The 11,795-nt window shown below is 43.1% G+C and overlaps 1 protein-coding gene across 1 annotated transcript; it reads right to left on the minus strand.

Annotated features, from left to right (window-relative positions):
- Positions 1–256: 256 nt before the first annotated feature.
- On the minus strand, positions 257–4,613 carry LOC131935072 (zinc finger protein GLI4-like). Its single transcript, XM_059291358.1, has 3 exons — positions 4,402–4,613; positions 4,070–4,188; positions 257–3,713 (listed from the first exon to the last, which is right to left on the minus strand). The coding sequence occupies exons 1-3, from the start codon at positions 4,611–4,613 to the stop codon at positions 1,747–1,749; spliced, it is 2,298 nt and encodes a 765-aa protein (XP_059147341.1). The 3' UTR covers positions 257–1,746.
- Between the last annotated feature and the right edge of the window lie 7,182 nt (positions 4,614–11,795).

Here is an 11,795-nt window from a genome sequence, read left to right on the forward strand (position 1 = left end):
CTTGGAGAAAAAAAGAACATCAATATTAAATTTATCAATGATTTTTATTTTTTTAGCAAAACTTCAAAACAGTTTATTTGTCATGGTTTGATATACACATATATTAGCACAACCTCTAAACATACATGTATTATGTATATGTTCAATATAAAACTTTGATGATAAGGCTGACACACATCTTAATCAGTAGACTGACCTGACATAGAAACACTGACTTACACTGATGGTATACATACATTTATATTTTAAAAAAAACTTCTCTTTTGTAACTTTAAACAAAGAACATCACATTTTTCATCACATGTACAGTAGAGTAAACTTTTGAATAATAAAGTCTTGGGATCACCTAGCATGGAGCATTGCTGCAGCTAAATAAATTCTGAGTCTGGCAATTTACAATTTAGTTTGTGTTGGACCTCACCCTAAAGGGTTATTTCCTCTTGATCAAAAACTTCTATCAAGTCGTGTTGTGTTGCTAGTACTAAAGCAACTGGCTCTTATTAACAGTATTAAATCTGACCAAAATAATTAATTAAATCAGTTTACTACCCTACGCAAAACACCAACTAATATCACCAGGCAGCCATTAAGGTGGGAAAAAAACAGCAAAAAATGACCTTCATTGGGAAGATGGCACAGGACAGAGGACTCTGGAGATTTTTGGTTGAATTCAGTTGATTAAATAATAGACTATTAAAGTGCCAGACTAACTAGTCTACTTAATGAACAGTAAAATAATTTGTACTTATTGTAGTGCTTCAGTTGAATTATGCTTTTATAAAAAATAAACTTCTAACATAATCTGTTTGAAGTGGTCTCCCCTTGCAAAATACAGCGAGACAATTTATTATTTATTGTAAAAATGTTTTGTAATAAATGATAAAATTAAAGAAAATATAAAAAATATGGATTGGTTAATTCAAGTCATCACCAATGAATATAAAAATATACACACTGCTGACAACCAGTATCTAGCAGTTAAAAAGGCAACAAGTTTTATCACAAATGTACAGCATATGCTGACTAATCAACAGCAACAAATGTCAATCAAATATTGTCTGCAGCATTGTTTACATGCCATGTCAAGGTATTCAGCTAACAAAAGCAGAGATGTGGGGTATTTTATCAAAAGACATAAAGGTAAAAATAAAAAACAAAACATACAACTAACCATATACTATAAATTACACATACAAACTTAGGTGAGTCTACAAAATCAGTAATTTATCTGTAATGTAATTATTTAAATACTTATTAATTAATTAACTGGTTTTTAAAAGATTAAACTATATCACATACATTTTTTTAAAGTAGTCGTTGAAATGCTTTATGAATTACAGTAAAAATATTTCACAACACATAAAAATAGAAGGCTATAAATATAAAATTATATAATAAAGTAGTCTATTTAGACAACCAAAGTCTCAAAACATAAACTAGAAAGTAAACAATAATTTTTTAAAAACATAAAAAATTCAAATAGGTGAGCATTTGTTTTCATTATTTCTTTGTGCCTCTTGAATTAGCAATTTGAAAATTTTCCTAATGAGGTAATCATCCCAGTACCCCCCCCCCCCCATTCCTGTGAAGGTAACACACCTGTGTCTGTTGTGGTGTGTCTAGCAGATCGCAGGTGAAAGTCTGGCTTGACCACTGTTCAAACCTGGCCACTTCATTCCATGAAAGCCAAAGTCATTTTCTTTTTAGGATGAAAATGGTCCAAAATAAACTGACCAGCAGAGGATTTTAATTTTTAAATGACCTGGAACCAAAATAAACTGGATCAAAAGTGTGAGTGAGGGGGAGGCGGGGGTAGACCTCAAGAGGGAAGTCATAGAACAATCTATTCAGGGGCGGCAACACTGGGAGTGCTAGATGGGAGGAGAGGGCAGGGAGGCTGACAATGGGAGTTAATGAGACCAGAAATTTGTGCGACAACTGGTCCAAGAGTTGTCTCTCCCCTGGGTAGGTAAGTGATGGTGAGAGGGGTGGGGGTATGCCCGGGTGGGGGTGAAAGAAACGGCTGTGCAGGTACTCTGGTTGTGATGTGTAGGAGGGGCTGTAAGGGAGGTAAGTCTCAGTGGCTAAAGGAAGTTTGGTGTGTGGGGTGTAACTGGTGGCATGGGGGTCAAATGGGGATAGGTAAGGGGAGGTAATCGAGTGTGTGGTGGGGAGCGAGTTACCCATCTTGTGGTGGCTGTCAGAAAAATGATGTTGGGGTGTGGAGTGTGGGGATCTACACGATTGGCTATCATTTGGTGCAGGTGTAATGGATGCAGGTGTAATGGATGCAGGTGCAATGGATGAAGGTGTAATGGATGCAGGTGTAATGGATGCAGGTGTAATGGATGCAGGTGTTGTTGGTGTAGAGGCAGGTGTGGTGGATGCAGGGGAGGGAATGCCAAGGGAAAGTTCACTGGAAATAGGCTGAGGGAAACTAGAACAGGGAACAGGGGAAGGCGATCTAGAACAAGATGTTCCAGAACACGACGTTCTGACACCGTTAGCTCGAGGAGACGATGGAACTGCAGCAGACGTCAGCCACCAACTGGCATCAGTGGAGGATTTCTTGTGGACATCCTGGGGGGAGATTACTCCTGTCGGAGTTGAACTTTGAACCCTGGGGTCACGGGGTGCAACCACAAAACTAGACTGCAGGGCGTCCATCTTGTTTTCCAGTTCGCTGCTCAAAATTTTTCTCTTTTTCCAGTGCTGGGGAGACTTGACCTGGGGAGATTTGACTTGTGGGGCTGATGACGAGGATACATTCATTAAATTTTTTGATGTGTCATGGCGGCTGGATGTCACGTGACAAAAATCTGGAACACGAGCAGACGGGCAACTCTGGTATGTTGATATTTTATCCATCTCGTGGCTATTTTTAACTTCTGAAACTTTTCCAGCTTCCTCAGTTGACAGTTTATTCATTTTACTGGAATAATATCCGACATCAAATGTGCTAGTTAAAATATTTTGAAGAAAAGTTTTCGTGTTTGAAGTTCTTTCGGTTTTAACCACATCTTGTATTCTAAAGTTCGAATCTTGTAAGTCTTCAACCATTGGCTGCCTCACATCACGTGTCATGTCAACAGGACTAAAGCTTGTTTCCGTTTGCGATTCGCTTCCCTCGTTGTAGGGTAACTCTTCCATTTTAATGTCAACCTGCTCAAAAGGCGTTACGTTCACTTTAACACCCGCTGAGTGACCGATGTGAGTAGTATCTGTCTTACACATGTAATTTCTCGTATTACTGCTGTCAGAACTATCTGTCTTACACATGTAATTTCTCGTATTACTGCTGTCAGAACTATCTGTCTTACACATGTAATTTCTCGTACTACTGCTGTCAGAACTATCTGTCTTACACATGTAATTTCTCGGGTCGCTGTGATCACAAAAACCCTCCTGGTACTCTGTCTGGAGACTCAGTCTCCTGTAGCAGCCGACACCTGACTTCCGGTCGTGGAGCTTCCGGTCACACGGCTCCCCGCTGATGGCCCGACGTAGCAAGAGTCCATCAAGCCCCACCGTGTGCCCGTGGGTGCGGACATGTTTCCTCAGGGAGCTGGGGTCCGTGTACTGCTTCAGGCAGCCCGCCATCTTGCATTTGTACGGTTTGTCTTCCTGGTGCGTGCGAACGTGCTTGAAGCGATCGCTGGAGTTTGAGTAAGCTTTGGTGCACCCGGGGAAGGAGCACAAATATGGTTTTTCCCCTGAAATATAATAAAGAGCATATTATTATAGTACAAATATTTATTAACGCATTTAAAAAGTTTATGTTTGAAATCTAGAGGAATGTTTTTCTAACTTAGAAAAAATAAATTTTAAATTTTAACACAATATTTATTTTCACAATATGCTAACCATTCAAATTTCTTAATGCAATGTAATGTAAATAATTAAACTTAGTTCGAAAGCTTTTTAACCACCAACAAGTTAAATTTTGTCACAATTATTTTAGAAGAAAAAAAAACGTAAGTTTTTAAAACCCAAAATCTGAATTTGAGTTACACTTTTACAGTTATATAAGAAACGAAACAAAAATTCCGAATCTAAAAGAGCAACTGACCTGTATGGGAACGCGTGTGAATTTTTAGATTCTCCAGTCGCGAGAAACACTTGCCACACACATAACATTCGTGTGGTTTCTCGTTGGTGTGGGTGCGGATGTGGATCAACATTTTATACCTGCAAGAGACAGTGCGGATGTGGATCAACATTTTATACCTGCAAGAGACAGAGCTTTTAGTTGGATTATAAAATCTGGTAATTCTAGTTAATTGCTTTTTTAAAAAATTATTTATTAAGAATATTTTTAAATTGATTTTTGAAAGACATTTTTAGAACAATTCGACTGACGATTTGGAAATAAATCTAGTTTAAAAAAAATTGAATGGGTACCTGGCATTAAAGCCCCTGCCCTTCCTCGGGCAGCCCTGCCAGTGGCACTGAAAATCTAGGTCAGGCCTCTCGATACGGACATGGTCATCGTTGACGTGCAGGGACAAGGTCTTCTGGGTGGGGAAACTTTGGCCACACGTCTTCCAGCGGCAGGTCAGGTGCCCGGGGACATTCGGGGGCATCTGTGGGTGGACAGATACATTCAGGGGCATCTGTGGGTAGACAGATACATTCAGGGGCATCTGTGGGTGGACAGATACATTCAGGGGCATCTGTGGGTGGACAGATACATTCAGGGGCATATGTGGGTGGACAGATACATTCAGGGGCATCTGTGGGTGGACAGATACATTCAGGGGCATCTGTGGGTGGACAGATACATTCAGGGGCATCTGTGGGTGGACAGATACATTCAGGGGCATCTGTAGGTGGACAGATACATTCAGGGGCATATGTGGGTGGACAGATACATTCAGGGGCATCTGTGGGTGGACAGATACATTCAGGGGCATCTGTGGGTGGACAGATACATTCAGGGGCATATGTGGGTGGACAGATACATTCAGGGGCATCTGTGGGTGGACAGATACATTCAGGGGCATCTGTGGGTGGACAGATACATTCAGGGGCATCTGTGGGTGGACAGATACATTCGGGGGCATCTGTAGGTGGACAGATACATTCAGGGGCATCTGTGGGTGGACAGATACATTCAGGGGCATCTGTGGGTGGACAGATACATTCAGGGGCATCTGTGGGTGGTCAGATACATTCAGGGGCATCTGTGGGTGGACAAATACATTCAGTGGCATTTGTGGGTGGACAGATACATTCAGGGGCATCTGTGGGTGGACAGATACATTCAGGGGCATCTGTAAGTGGACAGATACATTCAGGGGCATATGTGGGTGGACACATACATTCAGGGTGGACAGATACATTCAGGGGCATCTGTGGGTGGACAGATACATTCAGGGGCATCTGTGGGTGGACAGATACATTCGGGTCGTCCATAAACGATGTCACACTACGGGGGGGGGGGGGGGGGGGTGGGGGGTGGACATGTGTGACGATAGGAAAGGATGAGGAAAAAACGTGACGTCATTTATAGGTGAACCCCACCCCAGGATAGAAACATTCAGGGTCAACCCGTCAAAAGACAAGCAAAGCTAATATATAAAGCATGTCATATGACATGAAGTGTGGCATTCAAAGGTTTTTCTCACACACAGTGTAATTATAACACTGAGTTGAACTTTGACCTTTATCAAATCTAACGGTCAACAGAACAGGATTTTCTGGTCAACAATACACAGACTGTCCCAGATACCAGACACGTGCTGACCACACCTGATGTCATATGGTCAGGTACCCACTAAAGTTGGATTGACTCAGTGCTGTCCTGTATTTGGGTACTCATTAGAGCTGAGTGAACGCAGTACCGTCCTGTGGTTGGGTACTCATTCGAGCTGGGTGGACTCAGACGTTTTACAGCCAGGAAACTGACCTCGAGACTTAGAGTGAGCAACCCCCCCCCCCCGCCCCACACACACACACACTTCAAGATGAAAGAACAGTGTGACAGTGACATTACACACGTACCAACATGGTGACCTGGGTTCGTTCCAGAGAGTCACTAGTAGAGTCACCAGTAGAGTCACCAGTAGAGTCACCAGTGCAGGGATGGAATTTGTCTTGTTTCCGTGGACAACGAACAGCAGACATCCGGATATATTGTATTGGTGCTCACATTTTCACTGGGCAGTTGCTCACCATCAAGATACTGGTCAATGGTCACCACCAGGGTATATTGTTACATTATCTTGGACTGTATGTTGCGTCATACTGCAGAAGAAAAGCAACACATTTTACTTTTTTTAGTCCCGATGTGGAAATTATCCAGCACATTCCAGATTCTACTTTACAACAACTGACGTAAAAAAAAATAATCCAGTGTTTCATCAGCAGAACTTTAATTAGAAGTCAAATTTTAGGCAGCTGCTATATTTTTGTGAACTTCCACATTTTGGGAGGGGGGGGGGGGGGGCGTGTGTGTGTGTGTGTGTAAAACTTGAGTACCGTTACAGCTAGGTTGATGACATTTCATATATAAGTATTATATCACATTTGTAGATTTGTATCAACTTTTCAGCGATTTCCGATAACCGGAAGTGGAACTTTTTTACTTTCAACTTTTCAAAAGTTCATAACGTGAGTACAGTTTCAGATAGATAAATGAAATTTCACATGTAAGTAAAAGATCTAATTCTCTGCCTTCTGTCAAATTTTGAGTAATTTCCGTTGACCGGAAGTAGTAATTTACGCTATTTCCGATTTGTCAAAAAAAAAAAACGCATGTGAATTTGGCGTTCACGTGGTGCGCAATTCTTGTTTTTTTCTATGCGATTCTATTCTGTTTAAAAAGTTTAAATAATTAAAAATGGATTAACAATAATGTCTATATCCCGACTTGCCATCCCCGTAGTGTTATATAAGAATATTCGAGAATGTTTAGGGGAGATCACTCCCGGTTTATTTTTTTTGCACGATTACAATACTTTATACTTCGTATACGAGAAAGTAAAAAGTGCCCTCTTTCCATCATCCCAGTAGTTAGGCCTCTGGTGATGGATGAATGAAAGCGGCGTGCGACGTTTTACACCGCTATCTCTCAAGATTCCAGTTAAAAATTTATTAAAGGATATAGAGGATTTTATTTCTAATTTATAAATAAAATAAAAAGCGTAGTAAATCTAGTACTGAATAAACCAAACTTACAGTAGTTCAATATGGACACAACCAAGCAAATCAAAAACTTTTTAGAACTTCATAATCTACTCCATGCACATTTTCAGGAAATTTAAATTAATGAGCGGCTTTTGAGTCAGTTAACTACGCTGTGATAACTGTGGTTGTAATGGTATTTGTCGTGGTCAACTGTAGTTGTAATGGTTTTTGTCGTGGTCAACTCACTGTGGTTGTAATGATATTTGTCGTGGTCAACTGTGGTTGTAATGGTATTTGTCTTGGTCAACTTACTGTGGTTGTAATGGTATTTGTCGTGGTCAACTGTAGTTGTAATGGTATTTGTCGTGGTCAACTGTAGTTGTAATGGTATTTGTCTTGGTCAACTTACTGTGGTTGTAATGGTATTTGTCCTAGGATTATTTCTCGCCGATCGTAATCGATTATTCGCTTATCTTGACAGACGATCATTGACGTCATAAGCAGGTGCTTGAGGGTAAATTACCTACGGGTTATCTGCAATAGGATGACCTAATGGCCCGAGCAGACGACCCACAACTATCTCGAACGACACACCTAAGGGGTGTCTCTAAAACAACGAGCTCTTAACAAATGCTATCACACAGGACCCACCTGCGTCAAACACCTGTAGACCCACACGTAGACCCACCTGTAGACCCACACGTAACACAGACCCACCTATAGACCCACCTGTAACACAGACCCACCTATAGATCCCCCTGTAGACCCACCTGTAACACAAACCCACCTGTAACACAGACCCACCTGTAGACCCACCTGTAACACAGACCCACCTATAGACCCACCTGTAGACCCACCTGTAACACAGACCCACCTATAGACCCACCAGTAGACCCACCTGTAACACAGACCCACCTATAGATCCCCCTGTAGACCCACCTGTAACACAGACCCACCTATAGATCCCCCTGTAGACCCACCTGTAACACAGACCCACCTGTAGACCCACCTGTAACACAGACCCACCTGTAGACCCCCTACAATAGACCCACCTGTAGACCCACCTGTAACACAGACCCACCTATAGACCCACGTGTAGACCCACCTGTAACACAGACCCACCTGTAACACAGACCCACCTGTAACACAGACCCACCTATAGACCCACCTGTAGACCCACCTGTAACACAGACCCACCTATAGACCCACCTGTAGACCCACCTGTAACACAGACCCACCTATAGACCCACCTGTAGACCCACCTGTAACACAGACCCACCTATAGACCCACCTGTAGACCCACCTGTAACACAGACCCACCTATAGACCCACCTGTAGACCCACCTGTAACACAGACCCACCTGTAGACCCCCTACAATAGACCCACCTGTAGACCCACCTGTAACACAGACCCACCTATAGACCCACCTGTAGACCCACCTGTAACACAGACCCACCTATAGACCCACCTGTAGACCCACCTGTAACACAGACCCACCTGTAACACAGACCCACCTGTAACACAGACCCACCTGTAGACCCCCCTGTAGACCCACCTGTAACAGAGAGCCAACTACCGAGCCATTGTCTATACACGGAGAGACAACTTTGACGTCCAAAACTTGTCTGCTTAATGAAAACCGAAATTTGACGTCTGCTATTTGAAGTCCAAAATTTGACGTCCTGAACCTGACGTCCAAAACTTGACGTCCAAAACTTGACGTCCATAACCTGACGTCCAAAAATTTCTCACCTGAATCATCCACTGGTCACCAACTATCTGATTATCTTTCACGTCACCAGCTAAACAATAAGAATAATTATCTAATTATCCTCTTAACTCCTAATTGATTTATACATGTGATAACAGCGCCTATGGGATTAGCAGCTCGCGCTAAGCAAAAGAAATTAGTTATTTGAAGAGGTCGGATTAGGCCGTTAATCCGAAGTTATTCCAAGATTTGGGGAAATCCCGGGGTTAACCTGACTGGCATACCAGCAGGATAATCTAGAACATTCCTTGAGAAAACTTTGACCCACTCTAGCGCCCAATGCTGGGAGGGTGTGGTCAAGAACTAGAACGTGCTTTAACGTCCTAAGATCAGGAGTTCGGACCCCTTGACCAACACTAAGGTCGTCCTTCATGGTCAACTCACCATTCTGGGTACCCGTGGGTCCTTCATGGCCAACTCACCATTTTGGGTACCCGCGGGTCCTTCATGGCCAACTCACCATTTTGGGTACCCGTGGGTCCTTCATGGCCAACCTCACCATTTTGGGTACCCGCGGGTCCTTCATGACCAACTCACCATTCTGGGTACCCGTGGGTCCTTCATGGCCAACCTCACCATTTTGGGTACCAGTGGGTCCTTCATGGCCAACCTCACCATTTTGGGTACCCGTGGGTCCTTCATGGCAATCTCACCATTTTGGGTACCCGTGGGTCCTTCATGGCCAACTCACCATTTTGGGTACCCGTGGGTCCTTCATGGCCAACTCACCATTTTGGGTACCCGTGGGTCCTTCATGGCCAACTCATCATTCTGGGTACCCATGGGTCCTTCATGACCAACTCACCATTCTGGGTACCCGTGGGTCCTTCATGGCCAACTCACCATTCTGGGTACCCATGGGTCCTTCATGGCCAACCTCACCATTATGGGTACCCGCGGGTCCTTTATGGCCAACTGACCACACTGAGTCCTGTGCATGGTTGATCCAGCTAGCTTAGGGGGGGGGGGGGGACGGGGGGTGTTGAGCTGTACAGTTTGAGGACCGGTGTTGTGTGATTTAATCATTATGATAATATTGTCATAGAGCCACGCCTACAGCCCGTCTATTGTTCCGTCATGTTCTTATGACGTCATCTTTGTTTACTTTTGTTGTGTTTACCTGTGCATTACGTCTACGTGTCAGTAGGTGCAAGCACAGCTCGTTACATCGTTGGAATCACAACACACACACACACACAGGGCCGGGTACAACACACAGGGCCGGGTACAACACACATACAGGGCCGTGTAGGTTGTCACTTCAAGATTTTGGTGCACGTGTTGTTCATTGATTGCCACCAAACCCTCCCCTGTCATATAAGCACCCCTTGCTGCTACCCTGTCACCACTTACCCCCCCCCCCCACCATCCGACACCAAGCCCTCCCCTGCAACACATTGTCACCAACCAACTTCATTTTTTTTCTTCACTCCTAGCCATGTACCATCTTGTCTCGACAATATAAAAATGAACCATATAAAAATGGACCATATAAAACGCACCCCTTCAAATTGACCGCCAAATGTCAACAGATCTAATTTTTTTTTATCCCTGCAGCATATTAGACCTCACACCCTCCTCACACCCTCCTCACACCCTCCCAACAAACTTGCCAACCTCAAAGAGCACCTCCCCGTTAAGTCAACAGCACTATGACTTTGTGGCGATTGAAACGGTTGTGTATACGCCCAACCCGACCCGCCATTGTGTATGGTGACGAGGCAACCCAAAGCGCCATCTATTATGCTAATGTTGGAATTTCTATGACCGATCGCGGTGTTGTCGTTTCCTTTTCTTCTCTAACTTTACACCCGAGCTGAGGCGAAGAATAGCAGAACTAATCTTCAAATTTCGCTATCGATATCTGGGGGTAATTTGAGCTAATAATGGGACATTTGTCCTGGCCAACTGACAAGCCCGGCTTTTACACAACATGACAAATTGACGTTTGTTTACTCCCTCCCTCAGTATCGGTGTCTTGTGCTGGCGATACAAACCGGAACTACACGCAAACACCGATATTATCTCGAAAACTTTGTATTCATACGCCGAGAAATTAAATTCCTTGGCGGCTTCACAGGGAAGTTCCGCACTAAACGTTTTGATAAAAATCGCTTGGTTAATTTTGGTGAATATAAATAAATTGAACAGCTCGCGACCGTTGGTTTTTATAAAAGAAAGCTTAAACAAATCGGGCGTATTGATCTATAAATTATAAAAAAACATGAAGACATGATAAGATTTAGGGGGGGGGGGGGAGATTTATTGAGTGATTGATCTTAATCTAGACTTGGGCCGTGAAACGATCGCACCACGAAGGAAGGTTTGGTGTAAAGCGGTCACGGCTAGGTACGCGTATCAGCTGAGTGACTCAGGGAGCCACGAGCCAAACTTGGGATTTTCACATTCTATTTTACCACACACACCGCCCCACACAGAAAAGATCAATCTTACTTTGAGAAAATATCAATTTTACTTTGAGAAAAGATGATTATTACTTAGATAAAAGATTCATTTTACTTTAGAGAAACATCAACTTTACTTTAACTTCGGTTTACTTCAGACCAGAGTTTCTTCCAGGCATCTCTTCGAGGGGGGGGGGGGGGGGGGCCCTTTCCCCGAAATTTTTTTTTACCGCCCCCCCCCCCCCCCGAACGAAATGAAATTTATATAATTTATATAGAAAATATATACTTTTAACAGTGTCCGCCCCCCCCCCCCCCCGGAGAAAAAAAGTCTGGAAGAAACACTGCTTCAGACAAACGCCGATTTTACTTGGAAAAAATATCAAGAAACTTCAGTTTTACTTTAGACAAACCATCATTTTACATACGAGCAAACATCGATTTTACATTAGACAAATATTTTTTGTTCACTTCAGACGAGAATTCATTT

The sequence above is a fragment of the Physella acuta genome, unplaced genomic scaffold, assembly GCF_028476545.2.
Source record: "Physella acuta isolate Inbredline_101_S28 unplaced genomic scaffold, ASM2847654v3 ptg000131l, whole genome shotgun sequence".
Lineage (NCBI taxonomy): Eukaryota > Metazoa > Mollusca > Gastropoda > Physidae > Physella > Physella acuta.